Source organism: Pholcus phalangioides, unplaced genomic scaffold (genome assembly GCF_987345545.1).
Source record: "Pholcus phalangioides strain wild (caught in Gottingen) unplaced genomic scaffold, Ppha-v1.0 ptg000004l_1, whole genome shotgun sequence".
NCBI lineage: Eukaryota > Metazoa > Arthropoda > Arachnida > Araneae > Pholcidae > Pholcus > Pholcus phalangioides.
In genome coordinates, this window is record NW_028301597.1 from 5997672 (window position 1) to 6013988 (window position 16317).

The following is a 16317-nucleotide window of genomic DNA, read 5'->3' on the forward strand; positions in this document are numbered from 1 at the left end:
TCTTAATTTTTCCAACGAAGATGCCTCAAAATCGGTTCACTGTTGACACCAAGGAGCAAAATTTCCAGGGGATTAATTTAGAAAAATCGGTCAAAGTCTACGACATGATCGTGTGGAAAATCAAAAATTTCGAAAACACATACCGTGTGTACAAAAAATAGGTGTGCAACCTACTCGTTTTCCCAACTGAAAAAGGACAACAAACTAATTTTCTTACAACACAAAACACATGACACATATCTACTATTTGACACAAAAATATGATATGAATAACTCTCGATCACAAAAATACTATGTCATATGTCAAAAGAGGGGGAAAAGTGTGGCATGACTTTTCCACCTTGACAGTGCTCTGCGAAGAGACTGGAGAATAAATAAATAATTTTTTTTATCAATAATCAAGTACTTTCAAAAATTTACATTACAACTAGGTAAAACCTGGGAGCTATCTTCTTTTTGAATCAAAGAAAGCAAATGCTGTTGATATGATTAAATGTATTGGAGCAAACATCTGAGGTTTCGTTTTTGAACTAAACTGAATTTATTCAACCAGCAGATGAAACTTTCCATAGTTATTTCTTCCCGGGTTGATCCCATGTGTTAAGACGGTTCTGCATCATGTCATCGTTGAATCACAATGAACATGTACAATTTCAATTAGGTATGCCAGATCATAGTTTCATAATGGCTTCAGGGGAATATGCAGGATTGGCCTTTTTTGGAGGGAGCACAAAAGGCTTGGGGGGGGACAAAAATTTTCTTCCCAAGAAATTTTGAGTTACCACCCTTCAAAAAGTATTTAAAGTGACAGAAATTAGTTAATATAGTATATAGTACGAGTATTTTCTTTCTATCTTTAAATTTTTTCACTGAAATATTAAATTTTTTTCTTTTTTTTAACTTTTTTTTTCTAAATTTTTGGTCGGCTTAGGGGAGAGACTAGAGTCCGCTGAGCACGCCTCTGGATGGCTCCATAATATTTTCAGCCATGCAGCAGTCGAGTATAGTTGGAAATGAGACAAGTCATTCCATGCTATCTCCTCCTAATTGCAAATAGTCTGTTCACTGTGTTTTCCTAGAAATAGCTCCTAGAAATTCTCATTGTAAGCATAAGAGCATTATACTCTGGCTCAGTAAAACATTCAGTGTGATGACTTGCTTTCAGCAAAGATAACTTTATCAGTTTGTGGCTCCATGAATTCCACATGGTAAAGTGTATATTGCATGGTCCATATACAGACTCCTACTGCCACTGTATTCCTCATTCAGCTGGGTGGTAACCTGATTTAGATATCTGGCCTTGATAACAACTCTGTGGTTTTCCCAATCCTTTTATACTCTCACTATACACTTGCTTCAGTCGCACGTGAAAAGCTGAGTTCTAGAAACTAATTAATAATTGAAATGTGTTGGCATCGTGGTGGACTCTTATCATGAGGATCAGGGCTTCCTTTGACTTTTCATCAATTGTAGCAATTTGCCTAATCAGATGGAAAAAGTTGTAGCCAAATGAGAGAAAATCGTAGCTAAATTCATGCGTCATAAAATGCAGATTCCAAAACAACTTATATCAAGATCAAGATGAAAAAATAAAATAAAAATTTTACAAAGAGAAATTGTTTAATAAAAAATTTTAATTACAATACAAAAAATATTTCAATTCTCAGGAATTCACCAAAATGTTTTTGCTGCCTACAATCAAAAGCATTTTTAAAATTAAATTGCTGCCTGCTGGGACCATAAAGAGAAACAGATATATGGTTATTTGTATTTCTTATATCTGTTCTGTTCCGCCATGGTATTTTAATGAGGTTCATGATATTGAAGGAAGGACTGCCATCAAGTAAAGGGTTCAAACAATAGGCTGCTTTTTGCATGTAAGATCTCAGGGTGCAGTTAACTAGTTGCATTTCCAGATGAGGTTGATCACCTGTGTCAACTCCCCCCCTCCTTTGGAACCGTACCAAAAATCACTAAGATTGTTTGCGATTGGCCTACAAAAATTTCACTTCCAGATTTTTGCACATACGTCAAATGGCCACGTTGACCATCAAGAGGCAGATTGGACACTTGCGATTTGGCAAATTTGATTTTTTATTTATTCGCCAAGTGAAATATTTTGTCACGATTCGACGTAATGGTGAACAGCGGCTTGAATCCTGATGAGGATCCAGGTTGGAAACCCATTTACAACACAGTGGTGGTCAGCTGACATTGGTGCAGTTTTGGCAGTTCTCCAACTTTGAGGTGCAAATACGTACGGAAAAACAGAGCTGTACAGTGGACGGTGCAAAACAAATGCATGGGGCCACAGAAAATCAAATATCGAAACACAGGGCAGAAGTATGGAAGAGCAAAGCAGTACAGGGAACAGTGTGTATAACAAATGTGTTTGTGTGTGTGTGGGGGGGGGGATATAGAAATTCTCAAAGAAGAAACAGTGCAAATAAAAAATATGATATGCAATAATGAGGTGGTATATAACAAATGCAGAAGGTGCCAAGGGCACAGAAAATTATCCATCAAAACATAGTGGAGACGTATGGAAAAACAAAAACAAAGTGGTACAGGGAACGACATGCATGGGAGTCATAAAAAAATATGACCTACAGAGGCTACAGATGCAGAAATGTGAAAATGCCCATGCATAAATTCAAGAACATACATGTTAAGTAACTCCCTCACTCTCTATTCCATGCCCTTGTGTGGTACCAGTGGCTGTGGGAGAAAGTTCGAGTTGTCATCCTTGTAAGTGATATCTTCTGCATCTCCATGCTCTGGCAACATTTATAGGGGAAGGTGGGAGGGTACCAGTTGCTACCTCACTCGATCTGTTCTGGAAGTCGTTTATTATGCTCTAGGTTTTCCTCAAGAAATTGTGTGAGATCCCCCAGAGTCTTGGATGATCAGTGATCCTGCAGTACCATTCTTCATTTAATTCTACCCTTGGTTTCATCACATGAAATTGGCTTGTGTGCAGGCAAGCAGTTGCATAATGAAGTAGGTGCTGCCCACTGCCCTGCATAAACATTTGTCAAGGCTTGTCTTTTTAAATGCTCAAGATAGGTAGGGGATGGACAATGGTGTGTGAGAAAAACAATCTTTTCTCTGACCCATCCCACTAGTTTCATATTAACCTTGGGCAGCACTAGGTGAATGGCCCTACTGTTGGTCTCTAGATCACCACAGAAGCTCTGTCAACTTGTCCACGTCCTTCTACTAAGAGTTGCGGAAACCCTCAGTTATGAAGTACCTCTTGGAAAAAAAAAACCAGGTAAAATTATCTATCATTCCTAGGATAAAAAAAAATTGTGCAAGAAAAATGAGTTATCAGTTCAGGAGACCAGCAATTTGACTAAATAAAAAATTATGTTATATCAAGGTTTGTACAGTCCTTGAAAATCCTTGAAAGTTTTTGAAAAAAAATTCATTTCCATCTTTAAAAGTCCTTGAAAAATCATCGCAGTCCTTGAAGAAAAAAAAGTAATAATTTGCAAGTGCTCATAAGTGCTTGGAAAAAAATTGAGTGAATTTCTTCCATCAATTTTTGTTTCCCCTCAACTGAAGTTCCCTAAACCATGTTCAACTGGACGAAAATTAGAAGAGCAAAAACATTGAGCTATGAGACAATACAGGACATATGGTCATGCATACCTGAGTTATCTGTGAATATATTATAAGATATTGCGTGAAATCTGGCAGCAAAACATGATGCTTGAGATGTTGCTTCAAAATATTTTCAACTATTGAATTAATGAGTGTCAGTTGCATATATGTAGGATGATCATGTTTCCTCAATAAAAATATGAAAAAATTGCTAATTGTCACCAAAAATGATGCCAAAAGGTAAGCAAAATTGCTAATTATACCTAAAATTGCCAAAAAATCATCAAAGGCAGAAAATGAAGCACCGTTGAATTGAAGCAGTAGATTTTAAAGAATTCTATGGAAAATAACATTAACATGGCAAATAGGGGTGTGAGATGAATATTCATATTAAAGTCATCAAAAAATTAACATAGTATAATTTATTGGGTTGGGAAAATAATTTTAATAATTTCATTAAGGAATAAAAATTTAAATAAACTTTGTCGAAAAAATACCTGAAATATAATGGGACATTTTTATGGAAAAGTTGGGGATGGCCAAAATCACATGAAAATTAGAAATGTCCCAGGAAAAATGGGTCATATGGTCACCCTACACATATGACTCAATGCTTTCTGATTTTTTTCTATCGAAAGCAAATTTCAGTAATATTTCAAACATAAAATGATTTCTGCTAAAATGTGATTTTTTATACTAAACTACAATGGTTTTTTAAGCAACACCTTTAGAGCTTACTATTGTCTCTAAATTACTGTAATTACAGTATTTCATTTTTCGAAAAAATCATGATTTTTATCGACCATGATATGAATGTCTTTCTGCCTGGAAAAGTGCTTGAGTACTCCTTGAATTTTTTTACGTTCATGAACTTTTTACTTGTATGAACCATGGTTATTAGCAGGCATGCCAGGAAACATCAAGGACGACCAGCATGCCGGGAAATTTAAATCATAGATTCTGAAAGAAATTCTTAAATATCTTCATTTTAAAAATTAATTAAATTGGCTGAATGCATATTGTGATCCTTATTTTTTCGTTTTCGATCCTCGTTTTTCTTCGTTCTCGTGAGTTTTACTTAGCGTGTTGTTTTTTGTTGGGTCATATTCTGCGGTGATTTTCTTTTTTTTTAGCGCACGTTGGATTGTGAGATAAGTGTTTTTTTTTATATTGCTCTCATTTTTTTTTTAAATTTTCGTTGTGTATTTTCGATCGACTTATATTTATTTTTCTCGTTCGCATTTCATTTTCGTTGTTTTTTCGCCAGGTTCGGTCGCTTCTTTGATATAAGTTCGTAGGTTTTTGGACGTTAGTGTTAGCAAACAGTGTATACTTTTTCCCGGGTACTCTCAATAACGTTGTTTTCCTTCCATTTGGGCCTATTGTTGTAGTGTTAGTGTTTTGAGATAGTTAGCTAATTCTAATAAGTATAAATTGTACTTCGTAGCTTAATACTTTTTTTAGAGGGTGTTGTATTCTTTATATACATATTTATTTTATTCTTCGTGATTTAGTGCTGAGCATTCTACTTTACGTAATTTTTTCGTATAGTCTCTTACGTATATTTTGCATTGTAATGTATTTTACATTATTTTAATTTCCAGTTAACGTTTCTCATTTTCGTATTGTTAAGTATTATTATTATTATCTAGCTTTAGCAATAGTGTTAGTATGCCTCGACCTCGACTAGTGTTGTGTAGAGCTTGCGACGGGAGGTTTCCCTGGTCTAGGGGTATAGTAGCTGATAGTTTCAATTGTAAAGGGTGCTTGGATAGAAAAAGGCTGGAACTCGAGGTCGAAGCTTTACGGGAAAAAGTTAGGGTGCTAGAGGGCCCGGTTATAACGGACCCTCTGGTCGTCGAGCCACCTGTTGATGAAGAAGCAATCTCCACGAACAACGACATTTTAGAGGGCGAATGGGTGGTCGTGGACGAGGTAGAGGGGGATAGTGATAGGGGTTTAATCATCGGCGATTCTATGGTTAGGGAACTTGGGAACCGAGTGTGTAGGGATTTTCGGGGTTTCGAGCGCTGTTGTCTTCCTGGGGGGAAGATTGGCAACGTTCGAGACGTTTTTCATCGCCGAAAGTTGCCCTTGCGGGTGATTCTGTGGGTGGGAACAAATCAGGTAGGAGCGAATATTAGTGAGTCTCTGTCAGAATACCGGGATTTACTATTATCCGCTAGGGAAGGGGGTTCAGATGTGGCAGTGATTCCAGTGCTGCCAAGGGGTAGTAGGGGATATAGGAGTAGGATCCACCAATTCAATATAGGCCTGAAGGACATTTGCTCCTCACTTGGGGTCACGTTCTTGGAGCTTCCCGCATTTACCGATAGGTGGCTTCGTTCGGATGGGATCCATCTAAATAAGAGAGGGGTCTGGGAGGTTTACGATAGTCTTAGGTCAGGTTTTTTACTCCCAGACCACGTAGTCGGGAATGCGGGTTAGTTAATGATAATCACAACAGTACTGACGGGGAATTACCCACCTCTGACTTGGATGGCTTCTCGATTGACAACAAACCACCGGGCAAATTAAAATGTGTGTTAATAAATGCCAGGAGCTTGGGTAACAAGAAAGATTTTTTAGAAACTATGATAGTTGTGGAGGACTTGGATCTTATAGCCATTACAGAATCTTGGGCAAACGATGGGGATGAATCTTTCTTACACATCTCCGGATACGATACTTTTTTGAGAAATAGATCTGATAGGAAAGGGGGTGGAGTGTTGATATACGTGAAATCCTGTTTGAAGGCTATAGAGTGTAACGTGCAGAGAAGTGATATTGAAACCATATGGGTTGAACTTGAGAACAAAAGACGTCATAAGCTTATTGTTGGGGTTTGTTACAATCCACCGAATAGGGATCAAAACTATATCGCCAAAATGCATGATGGAATTTCCTACATGTGTAAGCGAAAGAGGGTTCTCATACTAGGGGATTTCAATTACCCGGGTATTGATTGGGAGAACCTTTCATCTGGAAATCAGTATGAAAGAGACTTTCTTAAGTTGGTGCTCGAAAATTTTTTGTATCAGCATGTATCAGAAGCCACTAGGGGTACTGCTATTTTGGATTTAGTTCTTACTAGTTCTGAGGATCTAGTTGAACATGTTTCGGTGGGGGAAGAGTTTTCTTCCAGTGATCATCGTATCGTCAGATTTCACTGTAACTTTTCCTCGGGTAAAGTTGATAACAAAAGACTGGTTCCTTGTTTTCGGAGAACCAACTTTGATGTTTTGAGAAGAAGGTTAGCGGAAGTTTTCAAAGACCGGTTGGAATCAGTAGGGGTGGTAAGTCAATGGGAAGAATTTAGTACGAAGCTGTCCTCTGTTTTGCACGACGTCATACCCTTTGTTCGAAAAAAGCGTGTTTGTACATCACACCCTCTATGGTTCACGGATAGCGTGCGGAACCTTTATCTTGAAAAGAAAAGAGCATTCAGAGAGTATAAAAGTGGACGAGGTGACCTATCATTGTTTACTGATAAAAGAAGACTGTTGAAGAAAGCGATAAGGGATAGTAAAAAGCAAGTTGAATCTAGGTTGGCAGATAACATTGGCTCTGACCCAAAATCATTTTTTCGATACGTCAATAATGGATGTAAGGGGACAGTTGGCCCCCTCTCGATAGGAGGCTCAAAAGTAGAGAGCAATGCAGGCATGTGTAGTGCTTTCAATGACTTTTTCGCGTCGGTTTTTAATGGAGATAATGATATTCGATATACGGGTGTTGCATGGGGTAATAAAACGCTCAACGATATTCAAGTGGAAGACGTGGAGGTCCTAAATCTTCTAAGAAATGTATGTGCAAGCAAAGCACCAGGACCAGATGATATCTATCCCAGGGTTCTCAGGGAAGGTGCTAATGAATTGTTGGGGCCAGTCGCACAGATATACAGGAGTAGTGTTGCTGAGGGTATCGTCCCGAGAGATTGGAAACTGGCTAACGTTGTTCCGATATTTAAGAAGGGTAGTAGAGAAGTGGTGTCTAATTATCGTCCAGTGAGTTTGACGAGCTCCCTCTCGAAAATTTTGGAAATTATCATCAAAAGGCAGTTTGTGAAGTGGATAGACGAGAATAATGTATTGTCGGATAATCAGCATGGGTTCAGGAAGGGGAAGTCATGTGTAACTAACCTCCTTTGCTTCTATGATTACGTGACTAAGGCTTTGGGTAAGAGCAAAAATGTAGACGTTGTTTACCTTGATTTCCAGAAGGCATTCGATCGGGTCCAACATGGCAAACTCTTGAAGCGTTTACACGAGATTGGAATAGGGGGCAACTTGCTGAATTGGATAGAATCGTGGTTAAGAGATAGGTCGCAACGAGTTATGGTGAACGGGGAATTCTCTGGTTGGACAGACATCACAAGTGGAGTTCCTCAGGGAAGTGTCCTTGGCCCCATACTTTTTTCACTTTTTATCGACAAACTCGATCAGGGTATCGATGGAATTACTAGCAAATTCGCAGATGATGTGAAGCTAATGGGGGTAATCGGAAATGAAAGCGATAGGGAGTTGCTCCAGACCAACTTAAACAAGATTGCAGCATGGGCAAATGAATGGAGCATGACGTTTAGCGTAGATAAGTGCATGGTCGCTCATTTTGGTTCGAACAACCCACGGTTCTCTTACGAGTTGAATGGTGTCACTATCCCGGATGCAACTAGAGTCACCGATTTGGGAATTCTCATTGACGAGCGACTTAAGTTTTCTGAACATTGTTCAGCGGTTGTCAAAAAATCGAATAGAATGCTTGGTCTCATTTTCAAAAAGGTCTCTTCGCGTTCTCCTAAAGTCATTCTTCCGCTTTTTCGAGGCTTAGTTCGTCCTGGACTGGAGTATGCTCTAAGGTTTTGGAGACCATACCTACAGAGGGACATAGACTTGGTTGAAGGGGTGCAGAGGAGAGCTACGTGTGTCCTTATTGGCACACAGGGCTTGAGTTATGAAGAAAGACTTCATTTTTTGAATATGTTTACATTGGATGAACGCAGGTGTCGAGGAGATATGATCGAAGTGTTCAAAATTTTCAATGGGATGGATAGGATGGACCATGAACTTTTAGTACACCGCCAATCGACTGCTTTTACAAGGGGACACCAGTATCGATTGGTGAGGGACAATGCAAGGTTATGGTGTCGCAGGGAATTTTTCTCCAATAGGGTTGTTAATAAATGGAATAGCTTACCCCCGGAGGTAGTAAATTGTAACACAATTGACACGTTTAAAAAGAAATACGATAAACATGTTGGGGTAAATCGAGAAGCTATCCATTCTTAGAATAAGACAACCATAAGTATTCTTTATGGGCATTGTATGATATTTTATCATGTGTATATATTGTTTGTAATTTGTGTTAATTGCATTTTTAATTGGGTTGCTGTATTTTTGAAATCTATGACAACCATATTTTTATGGGCATCTTTTTATCAGCCACCTCGTTGGGCATTTTGCCTGTTGTGGCGTTGTATTTGTATTTGTATTATTAAACCTCACTTTCCTTGGCATGCTGGGAATGGACCAGACCCCAACATTAAAAAAAATCAGGTGTTCCTCGTAATTGGCAGCATGCTAGCTGAAACGGGCGGGTGGGGGGAAGGGAAGAGATACGGTATTTAATGAAATTACTTTCATTTTTTCCAAAAACGAGACATTTTTGTTGAAATTGGGATGTAGTATGGTCATATTGAAACTAAATGTTAATTACATGCAAATCTATTATGAATTTTGGCATCCCTGTCAACATTAGTGCTCTGCTATGAACTTCTCACCTAAAAAGTGCTGTGATTTGTAAAGTTTGGAAACCACTGATATATTCTATCTAAAAAGTGTGAAACTCAAACAAGTCCTTTAGTAACATTTTCTCACCAATACTAGTTGCTTATTTTGAAAGGTTTTCTTCTTGAAATAAAATATCAGCTACAAATTTTTGAGAAAAAGGCAAATTTTGGAGTAATGACGAATGTAATACAAAAATTAATTGTAGATCAGTTTCAAGTATATCATCCTAAAATTTTTTGGCAATAACAAGAACCTCAACTACAGAAGCAATAGTGGGAATTGTGCGAAAGAAGTTTAACAATACAGATTTGCAATGTTTCAGCTTGAAAATAAATTTTCCGAGGTCTAACATCAAATATTTTCTGAAAATCTAGAGTAAAAATTTGTGTGGATGAAAGAATAAAAAACCCCATATGGTGATATAGGGGTAAGTGGGACAAACTCGGGTACCAGATGTTTGAGTGCATGTTATTCTGAAGCATGAAAATAAAATCACATAAAACTTTGTCATACAGCTTCAATGGATACTATTATGAATACCAACTGAATGAATATAAGTGATTTTTTTTTTTTGTTAAAAATTTTTTCTTTAATTATTGTTTGTTTTTTTTTCTGACAAAGGACTTACTGAAATACATGTAAAAAAATTTATTTATCAAAAAGTTAATAAAAAAATGAAAAATTTAAATATGTCTTTCAAGTAGTATGTTTTACTGTAAGAAAAACAAGATCCTCTTCATTTTATGACCAATTTAAGTTTTTAACATTTTTTATTTTTTAAATTATTTATTTTAAGTTTTATACTTTCAATTACAGAAAAGCTCAAGTTGTTATTTTTCTCATATTAATTACAAAAACCACATCTAAAAATGTGATCTTCCTCTGTATTTGAGTGTATTTTGCTAGCCCAGTCTCTACAAATGCAGAACTGGATCCATTGTCTTGATTTGAACGGTGCATTTTTTTGAGATGTTCATGCTTCTTTGGTAGAGTATTGTATAACAGCCTACTAACTTTCTTACTGCTGCTTCTGAAGCAAGGAACTCTCTGTGCTTTCTTAATTTCGTCCTACAATGTTGATTTTGAGAATACAGTAAAACCTTGATAAGTTGTTAGCTCATGTTATCGAAAAATTATGATGACTTAAGCGAAGTGCCGTCAGTTTCAATGTGAAAATCATATAAATTTAAAGTAACATAACATTTATTAAAATATGAATTAAAATTTCAATATTAATGAAATTTATAGATTCCAAAAGAAAAAATTGAAATTTTTACCTTTTTAGAGCTCTTATTACTTCACTTATTGTGTTGAAATATACTGGTACAGTTTGGTTTATACTAGTAATTTTTAATTCAGACTAATCAGAGCAACTGCTAGATTATTTAGCTTTTCTTCACAATAGAACTACTGCGCATCAATTTTACATACACATGAAATTTAATCTTAGTGTCTTAATTCTTTATCAGTAGTTCATGAAACAACTACAAGGTAATCTTGGTAAAATTCATCAAGGTAATCTTTCACATGCTAACTAGAAGGTAATCTCGAACACAAAATCCACTTTGAGGGATGTGTGGAGGGCCTGTGGTAGGGAAAGCACACATTAGAAGAGCTCAACTTTGGAAAAAATGTCATATGCTACAAAACAACTTCTTCTAATTAATTATATGGGTTGTTATAATGTTACGTGCAATAAAAAATTTAAATCTATGTTTCAGTAATACTGAACTTCTTAACAATGCCAACCTCCTAATAATGGGCACATTAGTCTGGTCTTGTTAGTGGCTGTTTTTGGGAGGTTTGAATGTAATCACTTGTAACAATTGCTGTAACTTCATGAATTAGTGTTAAAAAGCAATTCTGACTCTCTCAACAATATATCAATATTATTCATGTTTAGTATAATTTTAAATTATATATAATTATTAAACTACTTAATTAGGACTGTGTGTATATGTTTATTTTTTTTCAGGAAAATATTCTACTAAGGATTCATGTGCACATTGTAAATAAAGACTTTGAAGACATATGCAATGACAAGAACTGCATTCCTCACCAGAAATTTTCAATGATGCTGGTTGAACAGGTACAAATTATGATATAATAGTAAAATATACTTTATACTTCACACTTATAAGTGAAATAGCCGATTTTAGGGATGATTGAAAAAAGAAGTATACCTGCTTAATACGTTATGTGATCAAGTGTTATTTCGATGCAATAGGACTCCATGTCTATTTAAAGTGCTGGTTTCTTGGGGCACAATTCATCATGTATTGGCCTGGATTTGTTTTGTAGCCTCAAAAAAATCTCTTGAACAAAATTTTGTAAACCAATGGCGAGTGGAACTCCCATTAGTTGTTTCTCCACCAAATCCTTTAATAGTTGTATTTTACTGCAGCAGATGCAGAATTTTCCAATACAAACTTGTAAATATATCGCAACCTAATATAAAAATTTCCATAAATCTCAGCGCTTGTTTTTTTCTGCAGCTTGAAACCCGAATCATATAATGGCAATTTCATTTCCAACAATCCAATACATATCTCAGCTGAGCAAACAAATGAGTATGAAGCTATAACATGTCATACTCCAATATACATAGGCTATTCAAAAAGATTTAGAATGAATTTATTTCCAAAAATACAGGTATATTTACAGCAGCAAAGTAAAGCTTACCTAATAGCTGATATGATCTGCTTGTAGAATACTCACATGAACACGCAGCAGACGTACTGCGAGAGTCTCATCTCAAATCATGCCAGTATTAGTTCCAACTATCTGGTTGAACTTTTTTCATTGAAGAAAATATTTATTACCCATTATGTTTCTAAAGCGTGCCTCATATACCTTGTAATGATATAGCTTGTTTATAGTGATCTTTTGAATCATAGCAACAAACACATTTCCTATTATAAACTGAAGAGCCAAAAAAACTGGTACAGGCATGTGTATGCAAATAAAGAGATATGGAACCAATCAGAGTACGGCGCTGCGGTCGGTAATGCCTATGTAACACAACAAGTGTCTGGCATAGTTGTTAGATCGGTTACTGCTGTTACAATGGCAGGTTATCAAGAATTAAATGAGTTTGAACGTGGTGTTATAGTCGGCGCACGAGAGATGGGACATAGCATCTCCGAGGTAGCGATGAAATTTGCATTTTCACGTACGACCATTTCACGAGTGTACCATGAATATCGGGAATCCGGTAAAAAATTAAATCTATGACATCGCTGCGGCCGGAAAAAGATCATGCAAGAACGGGACCAACGAGAATCATTAAACGTGACAGACGTGCAACCCTTCCGCAAATTGCTGCAGATTTCAATTCCGGGCCATCAACAAGTGTCAGCGTGCGAACCATTCAACGAAACATCATCGATATGGGCTTTCGGAGCCGAAGGCCCACTCGTGTACCCATGATGACTGCACGACACAAAGCTTTATGCCTCGCCTGGGCCCAACAACACCGACATTGGACTGTTGAGGACTGGAAACACCTTGCCTGGTCTGACGAGTCTCGGTTCCAATTGCTTCGAGCTGATGGACGTGTACGGATATGGAGACAACCTCATGAATCCATGGACCCTACATGTCAACAGGGGACTGTTCAAGCTGGTGGAAGCTCTGTGATGGTATGGGGCATGTGCAGTTGGCGTGATATGGGATGACTCTGACAGGTGACAGGTACGTAAGCATCCTGTCTGATCACCTGCACCCATTCATGTCCATTGTGCATTCCGACGGACTTGGACAATTTCAGCAGGACAATGCGACACCCCACACGTCCAGAATTACTACAAAGTGGCTCCAGAAACACTCTTCTGACTTTAGACACTTCTGCTGGCCACCTAAATCCCCAGACATGAACATTATTGAACATATCTGGGATGCCTTGCAACATGCTGTTCAGAAGAGATCTCCACCCCCTCTTACTCCTACGGATTTATGGACAGCCTTGCAGGATTCATGGTGTCAATTACCTCCAGCACTACTTCAGACATTAGTCGAGTCCATGCCACATCGTGTTGCTGCACTTTTGCAGGCTCGCAGGGGCCCTACACGATATTAGGCAGGTGTACCAGTTTTTTTGGCTCTTCAATGTACATATTTATAGTAACATTATATAATGCTATTGCTTTCCAGGGTACTTTCTTTCAAACAGAGCACAATTCCAATCTATCATCTCATGGGCCAATTTACTACTGATTAAGTTGCGTTAGAAGTGTGTGTGCCTAACAGTCTGAGTGCATATATAGTGTTTGTGTGTGAATTTTCAGTGCTGCCATCTATATTTAAAACTGTGAGTGAAGTGCAATGATTGGATATTTGTACTGTTGCTTCCTGTGGCAGGACTTTTTAATAAGCAAATTAACTCATATTCATGGCTCGAAGTTGGAAACCATGGAAAGCCAACTTCAGCCTACCAACACTATGGTGTCGGTGGGGTTCGAACCCATGTATGTCCATGTGATGCAAGTCTGTCAATCTCACCACTCGACCGACACAGCAGAAATGCATACAAAAAGGATACATACTACAAGAACTGGGGGGGTGCCATCTATATATAAAAGGATGCACAAAAACATAAAGAAATACAATAGACTCTCTGCAATCTGCTACATATCAGACCAGGGTACACCAGATTAGTGGAACGTCTTGGAAAAAAAACAAACAATGCATTCAAATGCAGGCCAAACTTTGCCTATATGTAGGAACACATGAGAATGAGATTTTAATAAAGGATGAAGGTAAATTTTAAAAGTATTCATATGAGATGGAGAAATAGGTGACAAATTTCTCATGAGTTGAAGACAGCTTTGATGCATAGGCAGTGTCTGGCATAGATTTGGACATCTCATCAGAAAGCAGATCGGATGGAAATCGAAGAGTAGTTCCATACACCAATTCGGCACAGTTAGCTTCCTGTGATCATCCTTCAAAGTGAATTGTAGACCCAGGACGACTATAGGAAGTGATTCTGACCATTTGGTGTTGTCGTGAGCAATGATGGTACCTTTTAGGGTGCAATGAAATCATTCGACCAGGTCATTGGCAATCGGATAGTGTACAGTGGTTCGTATTTGATCTGTTCAAAAGTGTTGTGAGCTGCTGGAAGAGATCAGATTCATATTGAGTACTGTGATCTGCGGTGGCAGTTGAGGGACAATCAAACCAACTGATCGGTTTGGATCTATCTTGACTGGTTTCAATGCATATGTCCGGTATCTGTGTCACTTCTGGCGATCTTGTAAATCTGTCTGTCATAGTGAGACAGTAGATGTTGGATTTTGATGGTGGATAAGGACTTATAATGTCAATGAGTATATGAGAAAAACGAGCAACTAGAAGTACAAAGATACTCAGAGGTGCTTTTGTAGCCTCTGTATTTTTGATTGCTGGCATGATTGGCAGCAGCGGATCCATGCTTTGATGGTTTTTGTTCATGTTTCATGAGCAAATAAGGTTTCCATTACAGCAATAGATTTGGAAGGTGTTAAAAAATCAGCTTATGATACAAGCCTGGAACACAGATCTAGGTAAGCCGGTTGAAATGTCACACCATAGCTCACTAAAAGGATTCATGTGACTAGAATAAGTTCTGAATATAGGTTGATTTTCAAACCTTTAGCATCCATCTAATGTGAATTTTTATCTTTTTGATGTTTTAACCCCCAAAGAAGAATGTTCTGCAACGAGCCCTCAGCTGACTGAAAATGTTCTGTGGTAGATATTCATTTAGAACGTTTTCAATGCAAAAAAGGTTTTTTTTTTAAATTCTTCCTAAGATTGTTCTGCGACATATGTCAGAGATTTCAGCATATTCTGCTTTGGGGGTTTTAACGTGATCGGGGAGGGGGGGGGGGACTCATGGGTCACAGTGGATAAAATCCTATTTCGTTTTAGATAAAACATTACAGTAGTGCAAAAATGTCAAATAATAGAGTCGCTCAAGAAAAGTAAAAAAAAGTGAATTTGAAAAAAAATTATACATATTTTAAAATAATAAATATAAATTAGTAACTTTAATGAATAAATAGAAAACAAGCTTAGGAGGCTCCATCATAGAAACTATATATACCCAGAAGAGCTGCACGAGCGAAAAAAGGTTGAGAACCACTGGTTTAGAATATTGTTCGGATCCTTGCATGTTTATTTATATTATTTTCACATCCATGCAAATGTGTTTATATCGTCCACATTAATATTTTCTCATTCATTCGTTCTACTCTGCAAAATACTGAATTCCAACCTGTCGCACATATTTATACACATATGTGCATATACTTATTATTTCATTGCTAAAAATTTGTATCATGAATATGAATCTCAACCTTGTATTTCCTACATTAGCGCTCGCTCACTCACTGGGGGATAGTCTGTGACGTCGCCCAGCCAACATATGTGGGAAGAGAAAGTCACACCCCAGACCAAGTCAGAGACTATAGTCCGTTTCAGGTTAACTTTGCAATGAAGAGGAAGCTACGAGGGAACCGCATCACTCGTTGCTATGACAACGAAAGCCTCTTAACCTATGTATCGATGCAGGGCCTCGGTAAGGTATGGCTGATTCTCGCCAATCGCGCAGAAAAAAATATTTTTTACGTGTAACGTAATGCTTGTAGAAAAAATTGCAGTCAGTTAGTAACAAAAAATTACCTAATGAAAATAAAAATCATTGTCGATACTTTCAGAAATTAAAGTGCGGTTTTTGAAATCATTTTTTTTTATTGAAAAGTATCTTAGTAACTTCTATTAACCCGGTTTCCCCATTTGAATTTGGGAATAGCCCCAAATAATAATAAAAATGATACGGAAAAATTTAGAATTCTTTTACTCACTTTTCTTGCTAAAGTTTCCGTCGCTCACCCACCCAAACGCACGGTATATGTCGATGCCACTTATTATCACTACA

The 16317-nt window shown here is 37.4% G+C and overlaps 1 protein-coding gene across 1 annotated transcript in view; it reads left to right on the plus strand.

Annotated features, from left to right (window-relative positions):
• LOC149086495 (uncharacterized) overlaps positions 1-16317 on the plus strand; it is a 115737-nt gene that overhangs the window by 36034 nt on the left and 63386 nt on the right. Inside the window, exon 5 of the mRNA XM_089255943.1 lies at positions 11371-11484. Within this exon, the coding sequence (XP_089112069.1) occupies positions 11371-11484 (114 nt within the window). The remainder of the gene's footprint in view (positions 1-11370; positions 11485-16317) is intronic.